Source organism: Mercenaria mercenaria, chromosome 16 (genome assembly GCF_021730395.1).
Source record: "Mercenaria mercenaria strain notata chromosome 16, MADL_Memer_1, whole genome shotgun sequence".
Lineage (NCBI taxonomy): Eukaryota > Metazoa > Mollusca > Bivalvia > Venerida > Veneridae > Mercenaria > Mercenaria mercenaria.
In genome coordinates, this window is record NC_069376.1 from 58,203,470 (window position 1) to 58,222,553 (window position 19,084).

General features: G+C 36.3%; 1 protein-coding gene across 1 annotated transcript; it reads right to left on the reverse strand.

Moving 5' to 3' along the window:
- Positions 1 to 5,150: 5,150 nt before the first annotated feature.
- On the reverse strand, positions 5,151 to 18,845 carry LOC128549354 (uncharacterized). The gene is made up of 7 exons (XM_053525967.1): positions 18,800 to 18,845; positions 16,591 to 17,939; positions 11,009 to 11,075; positions 8,090 to 8,183; positions 6,991 to 7,040; positions 5,934 to 6,226; positions 5,151 to 5,726 (listed from the first exon to the last, which is right to left on the reverse strand). The coding sequence occupies exons 1-7, from the start codon at positions 18,843 to 18,845 to the stop codon at positions 5,151 to 5,153; spliced, it is 2,475 nt and encodes an 824-aa protein (XP_053381942.1).
- Between the last annotated feature and the right edge of the window lie 239 nt (positions 18,846 to 19,084).

The following is a 19,084-nucleotide window of genomic DNA, read 5'->3' on the forward strand; positions in this document are numbered from 1 at the left end:
TACCTTAAAACATGTAGGAGTAATTATAGTAACAGTAAATACTGTTGTGGCACAATAACTGTTATGCTACTTATGTAATATTATTACGTACAAAGCGCCTTTGAACGTATATTCCATATGAAAAGGGCGCTCAACAAATCTGGTATCATAATAATAATAATTATTAATAAGGACATTGTTCAATATGTAATACAATGTAACAAAATCTTAACTTTGCAACAACACACTGGTTTTGGACACCATTGATGTGGGGTCTGATTTTTCTTTGGATTACTTTCCCCTGTTTTATATAATTGTTCTTTTAATGGTTTGCTTGGAAGCGGTTATTCAATAAACAGTTACGTCAGAATTACTGACATGTCAGCTTTTAAGCTTGTAGCAAGGGCAGCCGCATCATCTCTCATGCACAGTATCAGGTTTTCTCTCTGTTTTTTTTTTCATTCCATTGTTATTTTTATGCCCCCGAAGGGAGGCACATTAGTTTTCAACTGTCCGTCCGTTAGTTCGTTAGTTAGTTCGTTCATTCGTTCGTTCGTCACAACGTTAACTTTTTGCATGAAGGCACTTTACTCGCGAACCACTGCACCCAGGACCTTCAAACTTCACATGCTGATAGTACTTATTGAGTACACCACCCTTACTGACTTTGGGGTCATCAGGTCAAAGGTCAAGGTCACAGGGGCCAACGTTAACATTTTGCATGAAGGCACTTTACTCGCGAACCACTGCACCCAGGACCTTCAAACTTCACGTGCTGATAGTACTTATTGAGTACACCACTCCTACTGACTTTGGGGTCACCAGGTCAAAGGTCAAGGTCACAGGGGCCAATGTTAACTTTTTGCATGAAGGCACTTTACGCGCGAACCACTTCACCCAGGACCTTCAAACTTTACATGCTGATAGTACTTTACGAGTACACCAACCCTACTGACTTTGGGGTCACCAGGTCAAAGGTCAAGGTCACAGGGGCCAACGTTAACTTTTTGCATGAAGGCACTTTACATGCGAACCACTTCACCTAGGACCTTCAAACTTCACATGCTGATAGTACTTATTGAGTACACCACCCCTACTGACTTTGGGGTCACCAGGTCAAAGGTCAAGGTATTGTGGGGGCATTTGTCACCATTAGTGACAGCTCTTGTCTGGATAGTATTTCGAATTTCATCCAGATGAATTTGTCATTTATCATCACATATTTATTCATCATTACTCGATCAACTCTAACCGAACAGTACACAATATACTGATAAATAATCACATGTTACATTACAACATGATTTTGAGGCGGATCATCAAGGCTACACTTTAACTTTTCTAAGAATATAAGTAAATCATTTACCTTTACTTTACATGAACGATTCTCGCATCTCCAATAGATTTTCCCGCTGTTATCCTTATTGTAGGAAAATCCTTCGAAGGAATGTTTCCTTCTAAAGTTTCCTTCCACCTTTAGAACTAATGAAAAACGTTGGGTTTCTTCCCATGATAGGCATTATATAAAAATTTAACAACCTACAAGATTCTTTTTTATTTAATGGCATATTTTAGTTCACTCACTGATATTTCTATATTTATTGCTCTTTTGATATTATAATAATAAATACATAATCATATACATGTCAATATAAATCATGAAAAGAGATTGTTCAGTTAGTCTATAACTATAGTTGTCGGTAGGCCGGATTATGATTTCTCATTTGTGAACATAATTCGTCTAATATTCTTTCTAATTAAAAGGACCAAAACAACACTTAAGGGAATCAACAACAAGCAACACCTTGAGGCGTTTACTGATCGTTTAATTCGGGTTATTATCAATAATTTATTTTCGACCAAGTGTTGTGGCCTGTTAATTTTATCGACTAATTGTCGCATTCTGCATAATGTCCATTAGTCTTTTCATCCATTTGTCTGTTCAACCAAATGTGTCTCGACGAAATATCGTGCACCCATCTGTGACAGGTCAAATAAATAGAACAATAATAACACATAAAAACCTTAGATTGATTTCACATAACAAGTTAGTAACACCTAAACAACAAACTAATTATATGAAACCTTCTTTTTCATATATCTCTGCATATTACTTGAACATCACTCCTACAAATATTTGTCCTTGATCATAGATCTCTAAACTCATTTAAAAAGTCACTGAAATCTTTTTTGTTACAGAAATGGCTATTTAGAGGATGCATTCATCCATCGGTATATTCGCCATTTATCTAAATAAACGCTTTGCAGGAAGCATTTCACCTACATTGTTTCACAATTATTAATAAGCTAGCATTCATCATTTGACAGTAATGTTTGGCAGCAACATTTTGCATAAACTGTTTGGCATTTAGCATAAATTTGGCAATTATTAAACACCCTACTTCCTTACAAGATGAACATACTACTTGTTTCAGACCTCTTAAATGCCCTTCTGATGTCAATTTCTAAACTGAATGTATCAGTACGCGATAGTTCGTTCGTGCAGCATTCTGTGTACGAGGGGTGTTAAAACAATACCTGGAAAAATGCTCTTATTTCAGGTACCATTTTGCTGAATTTTTAAAATTTGATCAGTTCGAATATATCAAATGCGAATATTGAAATTACAGATTTCAGATCATTCACAGTATTTATTTATCATATCCTAAGCAATGTTACAACTTGTTATTACCATTGGTTCAAGGTTTATCACCATTAAATGCATTTTTGCACCTTCCTATGAATAAATGAATAATTTTCATATGGTATTCCTGTCGTTTTGATGAAATGGGACAATGAATTTTGATGCCGTATCAAGGAGCCCTTTAGTTTATGAAACGTGACAGAACATTCCTTTTCGTGTCTGTACAAGAGTTGTCAGCAATATTCTCCTGACAACTTTTGAATGTCCTGTTCCACTAATAAAATTTTGTTTTCTTCAATGCATTGTCCCTTTAAACCTATTGCAGCATTGCATTTGTCTGTTTCCTTGATTCATTTTAGCACAAAGTGTTATCTCATGATCTGTTCAACCCCAATTTTCAAGCGATGACCAACACAGTATGCCTGCCAAATGTTTTCATGATGTGTCTTTCATAATTCTACCTTATTTCCGTATGGCGTACACTTCACATTGATACTCACCTAAGTTTAGAACAAGACGCTTGAAAAATCAGTGGCAAGTAATGTTTTAACACATGTAAAATAGAAAAAGAGACAAAATTGGACTGTGTGGCATACTTCACATGACATTGCCATGGGGACCTATTTGCTTATTATTTATCCACATAAAAAAAATCATGTGATTTTGATATATCAACTCAATATTTCCTCATCTACATTTATATAGCAGTTTCATTTCAGATGATACATGAAATAAGATAATGATAGTACCTAATTTTTTAAAATCATAGGTATGAAGTTAAAAAGCTTTGTAATGAAGGCAAATGTCCATATATTTCTCAAAAATAGATATACTGACAATATCTTAACCAGAAGCGTAAAATTATGAGCATTTAATATTTTCATGTAAAAGAAAATTTTATGATCAAGGAAATATAACTCTTCTTGAACATGGAGAGCAGAAACATCAAAGGGACATAATATAGTGAATATTTTCTAATTGGGTGCATTTGATTTAACATTCAGCTGTGATCTGGATTGCTAAATAATCATCCATGATACTGTGTGCTAAAAATATAGAACATCTGAAACATTAAAGCTCCAACCGGGACTCGAACCCAGGACCTCTCACACCTAAGGTAGACACTACCACTTCCCTATAAGAGCAGTAGCTATAGCTAGGCAGTTTAAGTGCACCTAATACATTACATGAATTGGAACAATTTTGTGACAGTAACATCATTATCGGTGTACTCCCGGATTATCGGTGTATTCGCTTTGTTACCTAATGGCAAAAAATATAATCTTATGTTGCCAACGTTTCAATCGGTCAAAAGTGCCCAAATTTCTCTGACATGTTTTATAGAGTATGAACTTAATAACTGGTAGTACCAGTGAAATATAACTTACACTGAATCTTTTATATTTGCCCTTTAGCAGCAGGCGAACGGCAAAGATAGTGAGCTTTGTCCAAATATAAGCAATCATTTTACCAGTTTTTAGAGGATTTTAATTGATTGGAAATTACAGTTACAAACTAAATACCTTTCTGCAACAATTGAAGTCATTAGCATTCACTGTCAATCAGTATTTTGACTATGATCGACTATCATTTATTCATTCCAATGATTCATTGACAGAGTCCGTTGTTTACATTTCTTAATCCTAACCGGTGCACTTGTAAAAACGAGTACTTGGGAATACCGAAAACTACTTCATTACCGAAAACTTCTAAAAATATTACTGTTATGAAATTTAAGTTAATTTAATTAATATATACTGATAGCATATAATAAAATAGTTTAACAGACGAAATTTTGAAGAAATTTGTCAAATTTAAAGTGGTTTAATTTGGATTTTATCAAAGCGAGTGATAATTGTATACCGAGTTACTTCCCTTTGATAAAGTAATCGAATAGTATTAAATGTCATTGTTGTCACAAGTTTGTTTTATTTGAAAATTATTTTATAAATAATTATATTATTAAACATAATCAAATTATGGTTGCATATGATTTTGTAAAGACCAGTGCTGGGGATTAAGCCTTCTCTCATTGGTTCATTAACTTTGGATTTTAGGTTTGGTTGAAGTCTTTTGCGAAAGTATGGCACAAATTTACTGGAAAAATTTGTACAGTATTCTACAATGTTGTCACTAAGAGTGTCAAAGCTAGCATCGTCTGTTGCGTTCAGAAGTCCGTCTGTCCCAAATATTTTCTCCATAATGACCTCCCTCTCTGCAATCGGAACCCCCTCGTCAATCAAGTGCTGTCTGGTGTTTTCTTTCAAATGTCTAGTACATAAAACATGACTAGAGCATGAAAACTCAGTCACGATGGCCTTGACCATTGCCTGTTTTTCATCGGAGCCTATAACGAGTTTCGCTAGGTTCCTCCCCAACTTCAGTCTAAGACGGTGAAAAAAGTGACTATATGTCTCATAGTCACTATTGTCATGGATGAACATGGGTCCAATGAACAGTGGCGGTTCGTTCGTCTTGTCACCGGTCACTGTCAACTGCTTGAAACAAGTGACCATCACGTGCATCTTTAACATAGGTTGAAGGTCTTGTTCACGCCTAGAGCAGTCTGTCCAGAGCAACATATTGTCTTGATTTCATCAATTTGTTCGTCTGTATAGAGTAAGAATGTCGGGGTTTTACCACCAGTCCTGATTGAGGCCTGTACGAAATTGTCATTGTCTGTAACCAAATTGTCCAGATGGCATATCTGGTCTGCAATGTTTGTGGTAAGTAATTGTCCGTTGTCTTCAGCTGTCTTTGACTTAACGTAACGAGCTTTCTGGTAAATTGTGTCTATCTCAGGTCTTGTCGTTTGGTCGTATTTGTCCTTCAGTGTCAAGTATATGTCCGCAGGTTTACATTTCTGTTCTGTCATTTTTTCAATGTTGTCCATCACATAGTCGGGTTTGCATACGTATTGTTGTTGGTCGTTTTGAGATAAGCCGTGGGGTGCGTGCCCAGGAAATTTCCCAACGTATTCTACAATGGCCAACGGACTTTCAAGACCCCCCTCTCCTAACCAGGTGACTTTCTTTTTATAACCATTATGTTGCTTGAGAGTTGTATAGTAGCGGTGAAGTACAACTATCTGTTCTTTCCGAGGCTGAGGATTTAAGGGAGTGTATACAACTTGTTTTTTGACCTGCTTTTTGGAACAAAATTAACCTTGCCTTAAATACACTGCACTAAGGTCACCATTCTCTTGCAAAATATAATGCGTTTTTGGAGAGGCACCGGACGAAGAATTCCAAACACCCCAGTCATCTGCAAATGCGCTACGGTTTTTATTTGACCTCTTATCTGAATTGACCTTGTTATCCAATATAAAGTATTCATTCTCTTTTGACCCAGATGGAATTTTGGCTATGCCAGGGACATCTTTCAGGAGATGGGCAATAATGTTACTGGTGTCGAGAAACCCTGAAACAAGCACCCCATGCATGTCTGACTCCATAGCCTGTGAAGCGCTAACAGAGTCAGATTCCTTGGTAGGAGATGGATTTGAAGCTTCAGGCAACCCTGTCACAAAGTCACGTACCGAAATATTGGATAGAGTGACAGGTTCGTCCAAAGTTTCACATCCATATCCTCGGCTAAACGAGGCTGATGTGTTACAGTAATTTGTCAAAAAGTTGATATGAGTCAAAATTAGCACTAGTGTCAGTGTTTATCAATTGTTCTTCAGTTTGTTTGATTTCAGCTTCAGAATTTGTTTCCTGGAACTTGTTTTTCACTTATTTTGATATTGTCATGGATTGTTCCTTTATTGATTAACGGCACAAAGTGGTTGGCTCAGTAAGTAGTTAATGTCACCGGAGCTTTCATTGAGCTCCACGTTAACATCACCTGTGGAGCAAGATCTAACTTGTGGCACATCCTGACCTACGACGGTTCTAGTTAACACTGCAGACTGCTCTGGTTTGATTTGCGGCGGAAAATATGATTGTATCGGTTTGCACAGGGCAGCACTGAGGGCATATATGATATGTGCCATTTCACTATATGTGTTTTCCTTGATTGCATCATGGACTAATTTATCGTATTCACTTGTAACAATTCGGCAATCATTAATGAAATCATTGTGAGGTTTTTTGGTATCATAAAATGACCTATTGTTTATGAGTTCTAAAGCAGTGATATTGGTCTTGATAATACATGGTTATCTTCATTGCCTGTAACAACAGACGAAACAGCCCTGTACAAGCAGTTTCCGTCTCCTATTGTACTGACTGGAATAAATACAGTGTTCATTACTGATTGATACATGTTAAGTATTTTGACACACACGTCGTCAGTTTCAAATGCAACTTTATCCCGTTTTGATGATTCAGTGTTGTATGTTTCCAGCAGTTTCGCCTCAGACTGACCTTGGTATGTCAGAGCGTTCTTTCTTTTGGAGTTCATAGCAGAACAAAGCCTGAAATAGACAAAAAGAACACATATGATACATTGATTCTGATAAGTATAGACAATGGCGCATCATTATAATCTCAATATAATTTAAACAATAAAAATGACGTTGACATTGTTTCCGTAAAATAATAATATTATAAAAAAACAAGGAACTTTAACCATGTATAAACCTTTGAATTTCTTTGCTTCTTATATTTCATTATTTTTATCATCTTTACATAATACGGACACGCAATGCGAAATGGGGACATTTGCTAAATGACGGATGGGAAGCAGACAGAAAAAGAATTTGTAAACTTTAAAGAATATAAGTTATAGCCAAATACTATCTGAGCTTGCAGTGTATATAATCATGCACTCTAAATTTTGATATTATTATACAACTATACCTTTTCGTATGGTTATCAGTCCGTACTTGACGGAAAATAGATATGATCAGTCATGTGACTTGACCTTTGCACGTGCTTGTAGAAGTAATTAATGAGATTATGTCATTGAGAATTACCAGAGACTTAAAAAAAGCATGAGATATGCAACTTCATTGAATCCCGAAATATCTCATGTGACTGAATTTGTAACAAGTAAAACTCACAGACCATTTATCATACTGACATAAAAAATTATATTTTCTGAAAGCTTAGATATTCAACTCTTGCTGCAGGTAAAAATATTTTCATATTTGCATTTATCTTTTACTATATTTTGAAAAATCAAAGTATGCAAAGAGCTCTGGTACGGTCTCTAAATACCTAAGAGCACTTTTCCGGGTATCTATTGAACAGGATTGAAAAGGATTATGCATTATGCATTGTACATAGCAAATGTATCAATAATTTATTTATTCATGTTTTGTACAAATTTACAGACTAAAATTGAAAAAAAAAACAAAGGATACGAGTCATGTAACTTCTTATTTCATTTATTAGCATATACTGAACAAATTGTTTAACAAACAATGTATTGATACATGCTTAAATGCATGTTTCTTGTTGTGTGTAACATTTTAATAATTTAACTGATGGTTCTAAGGGAACCGTCATGTAGATCTTGTACAGGTCCAATTCTTCTATATCGCCACAGTCGTACCTCACTTGATAAACAGCGTCTATAGCCCTCACCTCCCCCTTCAGTAGATCTGTGACCATTCCTGGAAAAGAAAAAAAAAGTAAATATTTATTTAGTAGATCATTTATATATGCGCAAAGGGACATATTATGTTATACCCCTGATGTCTGTCCATCTGTCCATCTGTCTGTTGCCAATTTCGTATCCGCTCTGTAACTCTTGAACCTCTTGAAGGATTTTCCTTGGATATCTCGCTTCAAGGTCAAGGTCACACTTAGGGGTCAAAGGTCATATCAGTTTGTTTCATGTCCATTTTGTAACTGCTCTGTAACTCTTGAACCCCATGAAGGATTTCAAAGAAACTTGACACAAATGTTCACCACACCAATACAACATGCAGAGTGCATGTTTTAGATGTCTTGCTTCAAGGTCAAGGTCACACTTAGGTCATATCAGTTTGTTTTGTGTCTGTTTTGTAACTCTTGAACTGCTTGAAGGATTTCAAAGAAACCTTGCACAAATGATCATCACCCGAGACGACGTGCAGAGCACATGTTTTGGATGACTCGCTTCAAGGTCAAGGTCACACTTAGGGGTCAAAGGTCATATATGACTTTACTTTGTGTATATTGCTCTGCATTGCAATGCTCTTGATTTTATTTGGCAGATCCTTTTTTTGTTCACTTACAATAAAAGAATTTTGAATTACTTCCCTTTTATATTACTATAAATATCTTATTTTGAAACTTTTTAGCTCACCAGAGCCACATCTGCAAGAACCAGTGTACAAACCTAAAATAGCTTGTTTAAAGGTCCACTACTAAAGCCCGAATGAGTATTATATGAAAACCAGAGTTTGTAGCTGAGACTTCTTACACTTTAGAAACAAAATGTGATTGAAATTTACCTACATACACTAGAGATAGAACAATATTTTTTCAACTGCAGAATTAAAGATTAGAAATTATAGAAATATGTTTGGAAGTCCTTCAGTATACTTAAAACAGCAAAATATATTTACAATCTATCATAATTGAATTAATATTTTATTGCAAATTATCTTCTAACAAAACATTCCTGTGATTAAGAAAGAACTGCAACTCTAGCTTGCTTTACACTTTTTTGCAAAGGGAAGTAACCTTAACATAATTTGAACCCAAATGACCTCTTGGTTTTGCTATTGGCATACAGACACTAAAAAGAAAAATGGCGCGAAAAAAAATGGTAGTCGCATAATGGCGGATACTAATAGTCCTCAGTTGTTTTGCTCTGTAGAGCTATTTTCCCTATTTTCTTTGCAATTCTTTTGCTAAAATCACATGACAGATGTATGCTTGACAAGTAGGTAGCATTTTCATAATGAAATAACAACATTACAAAATTTTTCATGGAAACGTAGATCATACACCACCAGTATAATTTGGGGTCTCATTTGTTAGCTGATTTTGCAGTTTGTGTGTTTGACTGAAATTATTTTTCTTGCATCAAACATGACCCCCACTTTTCTTTTGATTTTTAGTTCGTACTGACAATATTCTTCAAGAAAATGTAGGTTACAGAAATTTAAAATGGGTCCTGATGTGTGCTGCGGTCATTGGAATTAGGTCAGTTTTATATAGAATAAAGAACAACAACTATTTAGTGTGTTATATAACCTATAGTCCATTTTTGTGTTTGAATATTTGAATATGCATATTTTTGCATGTCCGCATGCATTTAGTGTACAATATGCATAAAATACTGACTAAAGGTTAGGGTTAGTATCACCATGGTTACAAAATATATACATTTAAGATATTTTCGTTCAAATTTAGTTAATCCGCCATGTACCGGAGTCTGTAATTTATACCCGCGCTCCAAGTCTGCATTGAGTCACAGTCTATGCAATATAAACTAAATGCCCACAGGAAACATGTCGAGCCCGTCAGCGGTCAAAAGGAGTGGGAGTTGAACACAACACTGTCTAGCTGAGACAAACATTTAAGCCCGTTTATGCATTGCAAAGTTACAGCCCGGACAATCTCTAAAATGACCTTTGACACCCAAGTGTGACATTGACCTTTGATACAGGCACCTAAGGTTTGGGCAAGGCACTCCTCTCATACAGGTGAACATTTACAAATGTAGGTTTAGTGTTACAAGAAGGCATGCACAATAGAAATATAGCTATTCAAATACATTTTCTTTTTGACATCAAATCATCATTGTTAACAATATCCTCTGGAAGACTGAAGTATATGTACTTTGCCAAGTTTTAGTATCTGTTGCTTGTGACTCTGTGGACGGACCATCTGGTGAGGTAACCAGAGTCAAGGATTGGGACTAGATTGAATCACGCTGTGGAAGATATAGTTGACAGGAAGGTAGTAAGGAATAAATCTGAAATTGAATATATTAACATTTACTTAATAAATAAACACCAAATGTATACAAAAATAATGAACAAAAATTGATTTTCTATAAATGAACCGCACCACGATAAAACGAATATAATGCATTAGCGGCCAGCATGGATCCAGACCAGCCTGCGCATCCGCACAGTCTGGTCAGGATCCATGCTGTTCGCTAACAGTTTCTCTAATTGCAATAGGCTTTGAAAGCAAACAGCATGGATCCTGACCAAACTTCGCAAATGCGCAGTCTGGTCTGGATCCATGCTGGTCGCAAAGCCACTATGATGGTTTTCTCATGGCGCTGCTCAAATAATTTATTTAATACGCATGAATTTTGGTTTTCATATGTTACTTTTGCAGATAAACAATATAATGTTATTAAAACACACTGGCTACTTTATTTTCATACATTTACTGGTAGCTATTGAGGATTGTTGATGTTTCCTTGCTTATCTAAATTATCCGAATGTCAACTTATAACCCTTATACAATACCTATATGAACTGAAGCGTACCATTTCTCAGGTCCTCACACACCTCGTCTATGCTTACATCAAACACACTATGATCTTCATATTTATTCTGAAAAATAAATGAGACATTATAAGATGCACATATAAACACATATTCAGCATCTGAATGGTTATTCATTACTCAGTCTTACTACAAATATAATCAAGTGACAAATTACTTATTTGAAGTCAATGTATTGGGTATTGAGGGGAAGAAATACATAAACTGTTACTATTTTGCAGTAAAAAAAACAAATGTCTGATACATCTCAAAATTTGATTAGAATCTTTATCCATTAAAAACAACATCAGAATTAAACCATTGTCCCAAGGGAAGTGAGTCTAAACATTATCAGTGTTTATATCTGTCAGTATAATATCTTAATACCAAATGTGCATAATGTTATTGAAAAAAGAGTTTTTATGCCCCCGAAGGGAGGCATATAGTTTTTGAACCGTCTGTCAGTCTGTCGGTCTGTCAGTCTGTCTGTCCGCAATTTTCATGTCCGGTCCATATCTTTGTCATCGATGGATGGATTTTCAAATAACTTGGCATGAATGTGTACCTCAGTAAGACGACGTGTCGCGCGCAAGACCCAGGTCTGTAGCTCAAAGGTCAAGGTCACACTTAGATGTTAAAGGTCATTTTTCATGATACTGCATTCGTGTCCGGTCAATATCTTTGTCATCAATGGATGGATTTTCAAATAACTTGGCCTGAATGTGTACCACAGTAAGACGACGTGTCGCACGCAAGACCCAGGTCCGTAGCTCAAAGGTCAAGGTCACACTTAGATGTTTAAGGTCATTTTTCATGATAGTGCATTCGTGTCCGGTCCATATCTTTGTCATCCATGGATGGATTTTCAAATAACTTGGCATGAATGTGTACCACAGTAAGACGACGTGTTGCGCGCAAGACCCAGGTCCGTAGCTGAAAGGTCAAGGTCACACTTAGACGTTAAAGGTCATATTTCATGATAGTGCATTGATGGGCGTGTCCGGTCCATATCTTTGTCATTCATGCATGGATTTTAAAATCATTGGGCATGAATGTGTACCACAGTAAGACGACGTGTCGCGCTCAAGACCCAGGTCCGTAGGTCAAAGGTCCTAAACTCTAACATCGGCCATAACTATTCATTCAGAGTGCCATCGGGGGCATGTGTCATCCTATGGAGACAGCTCTTGTTTTAAGTTAATAGTGTGGTGAATTCATACAATCATGTTCATTGAAAAATTAACAGATGTGTGGTATCCAAGTTCTTATTATAAGCCTTCTACCATTCAAAGAACATGTACACAAAAAGATGAAAATTAAGGGGAAAATGACAACTTTGTTTAAAAAAAAGTATCGCTCATCAGTATAGCATTGTTTGTGCTCTTCTATGCAATCAAATCTGTGCAATAGCATAGTAAATCTTCATTAAGCAGCTTTTAATTTTCTCTTTGTAATTTGGCCAAATGTACTAAACAGTTTTCTCTCTTTTACCTGACTGGTAATGACAGGTTTAATTGCATAAAGATAAAAATAAAGGAATATAGTTTTATCTTCATATCTAAAACTTAAGACCCTTTTAAGGCCTTATTACCTAAAACTACCTATCCTCCGTTTTAATTTTTTTAACGTCCATATTTAAGTTAGTAAAATGGCAGTTTAAAAGGAGATCACATGCAAATAGACATTGATATCACATGTATTTTTTATTCTCTTATGTTAACTGTTGAGCATAACAGTAAAAATCATTTTAAAAATAAAAATAAAATCTTGTTTTACAAAGGAGGCAGTCATTTATAAATTCTCTAAAATAGTTTGAATTTACATATCCTTTCAAATGTATAAATCATTTGCCTTAAATATTGAAATGTTATTTTCTTAGGTATTTATCCAATAGAGCATTATTTATCCAATGCTGTCAATCATTCAATGTGCAAACAGTGAACGCACAGCTTCTGAAATATACAAAGTAATTAATAAAATTAAAACGTAATTTATCATATGAAACACTCCATTGTGTAATCTATCTGATGTACCTCCTTTCGGAGACTCTAGTCGTTAGACTCATGTGCCCCCCTACCGGTTGTGTATCCAGCCCTAAGTTCCAGGATATACCGGGGCGTCTCCTTGGTATCTCCAAAAAAAATCTTCCAATCTTTACTATGTTGCCAAATGCAGCTCTATTTTTATCCTAATGACACACACATTATTTTAATGTGTATAACTTATAACAAAATAAAATCAGAAAAACTGACCAGCATGTCTCATTTTTTTAAACATAAGAAAAAACATAATACTACAGTAGCCAAATATTACATCCGAAATAAATTTTATCCGAAAGAGGTAGTCAAGGAAAAACTGCAATACCCTTTTCTAGTACCATAAAACAATTTTCAGTTAAAACATTATGTTAAAATCATCCAACAAACAGATCATAATATGCTCCCGTTTGTATCATGGAAGAAAATCAAAATGATTCTATTATTCTATTTTCTAGATGTCTTGAAACAAACTATAACGAGTTGTTGTTGTTGTCGTCTGTCAAACTAACATTTTGATTATTTTGCAAACCAAAAACAAATCATAAATAATTGACCATTCCCACTTACCAACTGCCATTAACAGTATATTTAGCTTCCATGCGCCACTGGTTCACCAATGAAACCCACATAAATATGCACATTTTGAAGATTCGTGTAAACACAAGTTATGACAGAACAGAACTACACACCTTTAAAATCAATGATTTCAAATGGCTTTGCTAAAAAATCCGGGTTAAATTCAATCTTTGATATCGTAAGTTTGGACTGAACATGTATTTATACATTGACAAATAGTACTTAACAGAATATTTTGAGAAATAAAACTTACCTTTCTGACTGCGAGTGCCGGAACACATCGATTTTGTAACCGGTGCATACGTAAACAGTTTAGTGCGCGACACATACCGATTATGCGGAAGCGCCTATTTCCTATCGCTACATACACTGATTTATGTACAGATTGCTACATTAATTCAATAAAATTTTATACATTAAACACATTGTCTTGGCCTAATATATGTCATAGTCAATTTAAAACTAAAAGCTTGTTTATCTCATATTTTTCATGCAAATCATGTATAACTACTATCATGGAAATAGACCAAAATACATTTATTTTGTGACGCGTCTTTAAACGGACATTCGTTTGAATTAATTATAAAATCACGTGATCCCGAAGAATTTCCGATTGGTTACGGAAAAACAATAAACATGAATGTAGGACAAAATGACCACCCATGTCAGTCTAAGAAAATACAAAAAACATCATTCGCTTCTCTGTACATGTTTTGAATTGAAGGGAATATTGCACGGCTATTGTAATATTTAGATGTATATTTCAAAATGTGTAGTCTTTTTTAGCTCACCTGAGCCAAAGGCTCATGATGAGCTTTTGTGACCGCTCAATGTCTGTCGTCCGTCGTGCGTCCGTCAACATTTTCTAAAAAAATCTTCTTCTTGAAAACCACTGGACAAAATTACATCAAACTTCATAGGAATGATCCTTGGGTGGTCCCCTTTCAAAATTGTTCAAATAATTGAATTCCATGCAGAACTCTGGTTGCCATGGCAACCAAAAGGAAAAACTTTAAAAATCTACTTGTCCAAAACCGCAAGGCATAGAGCCTTGATATTTGGCACTGACATCATCAAATGGTCCTCTATGAAGATTGTTCAAATTATGCCCCTGGGGTAAAAAGAGTCCCAGGTGTCCCAAGCTTTACATAGACTTATAAAGGGAAAAACTTTAAAAATCTTCTTATCTAAAACCACAAGACCTAGGCCTTTGATATTTGGTATGTAGCATTGCCTTGAGTGCCTCTACCAAAATTATTCAAATTATAATCCTGGGGTGAAAAGAGGCCCTGCCCTGGGTGTCTCAAGTTTTGCTTAGACTTATATAGGAAAAAAATTTAAAAATCTTCTTGCCTGAAACTGCAAGCCCTATGCTTTTGATATTTGGTTTATTGCATTGCCTTGTGGTCCTCTACCAAAAGTGTTCAAATTATGCCCCTGGGGTGAAAAGAGGCCCTGCCCTGCCCTGGGGGTCCCAAATTTAAAATAGACATATATAGGGAAAAAAATCTTCTTGTCTGATAGTTCAAGGCCTAGGCCTTTGATATTTGGTATGTAGCATTGCCTAGTGGATGTCTAACAAGATTGTTCAAATTATTCCCCTAGGGTGAAAAGAGGCCCCACCTTGTGGGTCATTTGTTATATGAGTTATATAGGAATAAATCTATCATATTTCCTTGACTGTTTAATATAATTACCTGAAAAGTAATAAGGGGGTCACCTGACTGTGACCTTGACCTACTGACCTACTTTCTTGTTTTTTAAGATACAGCCTTAAAATTTGGATGATATGTAGTTTTGCACACCAATCTTAAAACTGACTTTCAGTGACCATGAATATGACCTACTGACCTACTTTCTAATATTTTAGCATCAGTTTGCCATTTTAAACATGTGACTCATATTACTCAGGTGAGCGATTCTGGGTCATCATGACCCTCTTGTTTAAGATTTATGCTTTTTTATTTGTCTTTATTTGGTACCTTTAACAGCTTACCTGAATAAATGATTTTCTTTCTTCCAACTTTCTATGTGTGTTCTATTCTTTGCCCTACCAGTGGCATGTGATCTGATTTGTCTTCGCTCGCTGTCACTTTAACTGTAAAGACAAAATCATTACTCAGTCTGTAATATTGTTATGAAGACTCACTGATAATTCATGTGGGGAAGTTGGCAGTTACTTGCAGAGAACAGGTTTGTACTGGTACAGAATCCAGGAACACTGGTTAGGTTAACTGCCCGCCGTTACATGACTGAAATACTGTTGAAAAATGACGTTAAACCCAAAATAAACAAAACAAACAATTTTTGACAAATACAACAATTTTTGTTGATTTCAGTTGCATTTCAGATAGGTTGCAGCTTTTTTAAAGATCAGTTTGCAATGTTAAGTTGTTGTATGCATAAATATTTACCATAATAATTATAACAATTGCTAATTTCCTCGGGGACAATAAAAAAAGTACTAAACTTCCAATATAGTCCCCGTCATAGCTTAGCAAAATCTTACAGATTTTCTTTGAAGCTGGTCTTGTTGCTGTTGTGATTGGTGTTGTTGTTGTTACTGTTGTGATTGGTGTTGATGTTGCTGCTGTTGTGATTTGTGTTGATGTTGCTGCTGTTGTGATTTGTGTTGATGTTGCTGCTGTTGTGATTGGTGTTGATGTTGCTGCTGTTGTGATTGGTGTTGTTGTTGTTACTGTTGTGATTGGTGTTGTTGTTGTTACTGTTGTGATTGGTGTTGATGTTGCTGCTGTTGTGATTGGTGTTGTTGTTGTTACTGTTGTGATTTGTGTTGATGTTGCTGCTGTTGTGATTGGTGTTGTTGTTGTTACTGTTGTGATTGGTGTTGTTGTTGCTGCTGTTGTGATTGGTGTTGATGTTGCTGCTGTTGTGATTGGTGTTGATGTTGCTGCTGTTGTGATTGGTGTTGATGTTGCTGCTGTTGTGATTGGTGTTGTTGTTGTTACTGTTGTGATTTGTGTTGATGTTGCTGCTGTTGTGATTGGTGTTGATGTTGCTGCTGTTGTGATTGGTGTTGATGTTGCTACTGTTGTGATTGGTGTTGATGTTGTTACTGTTGTGATTGGTGTTGATGTTGCTGCTGTTGTGATTGGTGTTGATGTTGCTGCTGTTGTGATTTGTGTTGATGTTGCTGCTGTTGTGATTTGTGTTGATGTTGTTACTGTTGTGATTGGTGTTGATGTTGCTGCTGTTGTGATTGGTGTTGATGTTGCTGCTGTTGTGATTTGTGTTGATGTTGCTGCTGTTGTGATTTGTGTTGATGTTGCTGCTGTTGTGATTTGTGTTGATGTTGTTACTGTTGTGATTGGTGTTGATGTTGCTGCTGTTGTGATTGGTGTTGATGTTGCTGCTGTTGTGATTTGTGTTGATGTTGCTGCTGTTGTGATTTGTGTTGATGTTGCTGCTGTTGTGATTTGTGTTGATGTTGCTGCTGTTGTGATTGGTGTTGATGTTGCTGCTGTTGTGATTGGTGTTGTTGTTGTTACTGTTGTGATTGGTGTTGATGTTGTTGCTGTTGTGATTGGTGTTGATGTTGTTACTGTTGTGATTGGTGTTGATGTTGCTGCTGTTGTGATTGGTGTTGATGTTGTTACTGTTGTGATTGGTGTTGATGTTGCTGCTGTTGTGATTGGTGTTGATGTTGTTACTGTTGTGATTGGTGTTGATGTTGCTGCTGTTGTGATTGGTGTTGATGTTGTTACTGTTGTGATTGGTGTTGATGTTGCTGCTGTTGTGATTGGTGTTGATGTTGCTGCTGTTGTGATTGGTGTTGATGTTGTTACTGTTGTGATTGGTGTTGATGTTGCTGCTGTTGTGATTGGTGTTGATGTTGTTACTGTTGTGATTGGTGTTGATGTTGCTGCTGTTGTGATTGGTGTTGATGTTGTTACTGTTGTGATTGGTGTTGATGTTGCTGCTGTTGTGATTGGTGTTGATGTTGTTACTGTTGTGATTGGTGTTGATGTTGCTGCTGTTGTGATTGGTGTTGATGTTGCTGCTGTTGTGATTGGTGTTGATGTTGTTACTGTTGTGATTGGTGTTGATGTTGCTGCTGTTGTGATTGGTGTTGATGTTGTTACTGTTGTGATTGGTGTTGATGTTGCTGCTGTTGTGATTGGTGTTGATGTTGCTGCTGTTGTGATTGGTGTTGATGTTGTTACTGTTGTGATTGGTGTTGATGTTGCTGCTGTTGTGATTGGTGTTGATGTTGTTACTGTTGTGATTGGTGTTGATGTTGCTGCTGTTGTGATTTGTGTTGATGTTGCTGCTGTTGTGATTGGTGTTGTTGTTGTTACTGTTGTGATTGGTGTTGATGTTGCTGCTGTTGTGATTGGTGTTGATGTTGCTGCTGTTGTGATTGGTGTTGTTGTTGTTACTGTTGTGATTGGTGTTGATGTTGCTGCTGTTGTGATTGGTGTTGATGTTGCTGCTGTTGTGATTGGTGTTGATGTTGCTGCTGTTGTGATTGGTGTTGATGTTGTTACTGTTGTGATTGGTGTTGATGTTGCTGCTGTTGTGATTTGTGTTGATGTTGCTGCTGTTGTGATTGGTGTTGATGTTGTGCAGGCTGTTGTCGTTGGTTAATCTGTTGCTAGTGGTGCGGTTGAGGCTGCTTGTGAGGGTGTTGAGTCTAGTGAAGGGCTTGAAGGTGGCGTCCTCTGTTTGCGTTTTGCTGGAATTGGTGGTTTTCTTGGAGCTGGTATTGATGTGTGGAGTGTTGCTGTTGCAGGGCATGGCAGGGATGATTGTGTTGTAGGAGTAGTGAGTTGTTCAGAATTAGTTTGCTTGGCCTGTGTTTGTGGATGGGCATTCTGTTAAAGCTGTAATTATTTAAGAAATAAGTTCCCAAACATGGTTTATTGTGAATAACCTGTGTTTTAAGTTCTTATTTGTAAGAATATATCACGAAGGCCATAGGCATGAGTGGTATATTGTTTCGCATAAGAACAAAAAGCGTGGGTCATTCTACGATAAATCACACTTGGGAATTTGTTATTTCAATTCTAACACGACATACTAGAATCAGTTAAACTAGTATTGCTTAAAACAGATGATACCTGGGTAAGAGGGTGCTGGGTAATCAGTTAAACAATGGGATCCTTTTCTTATAAAGAACAGTATAAGACATAATTATTGGATATATTAACTAATTACCATCAAGTGTTTTCCTCTCATTGTCAGACAGAGAGTCAATCCTCATCATAGCGCACCTGAAGATTTTAGTAACACTAGGCTCCACTTGAAAACGAAAACTTTTGCCACAAGTGGCAACACCTCAGGCCTTGAGTTTGTCTCTCAGATGCACACCCGTTACCATCTCCAGGTCCCTCATACGTATATGGAGTTTCCAATCATGGATTTGTATGACAGAACCAATCTGCAAAGGTACAGAATTCAGAATGCAACATTCTTGTGGCTCATTATACCATTACATGCCAG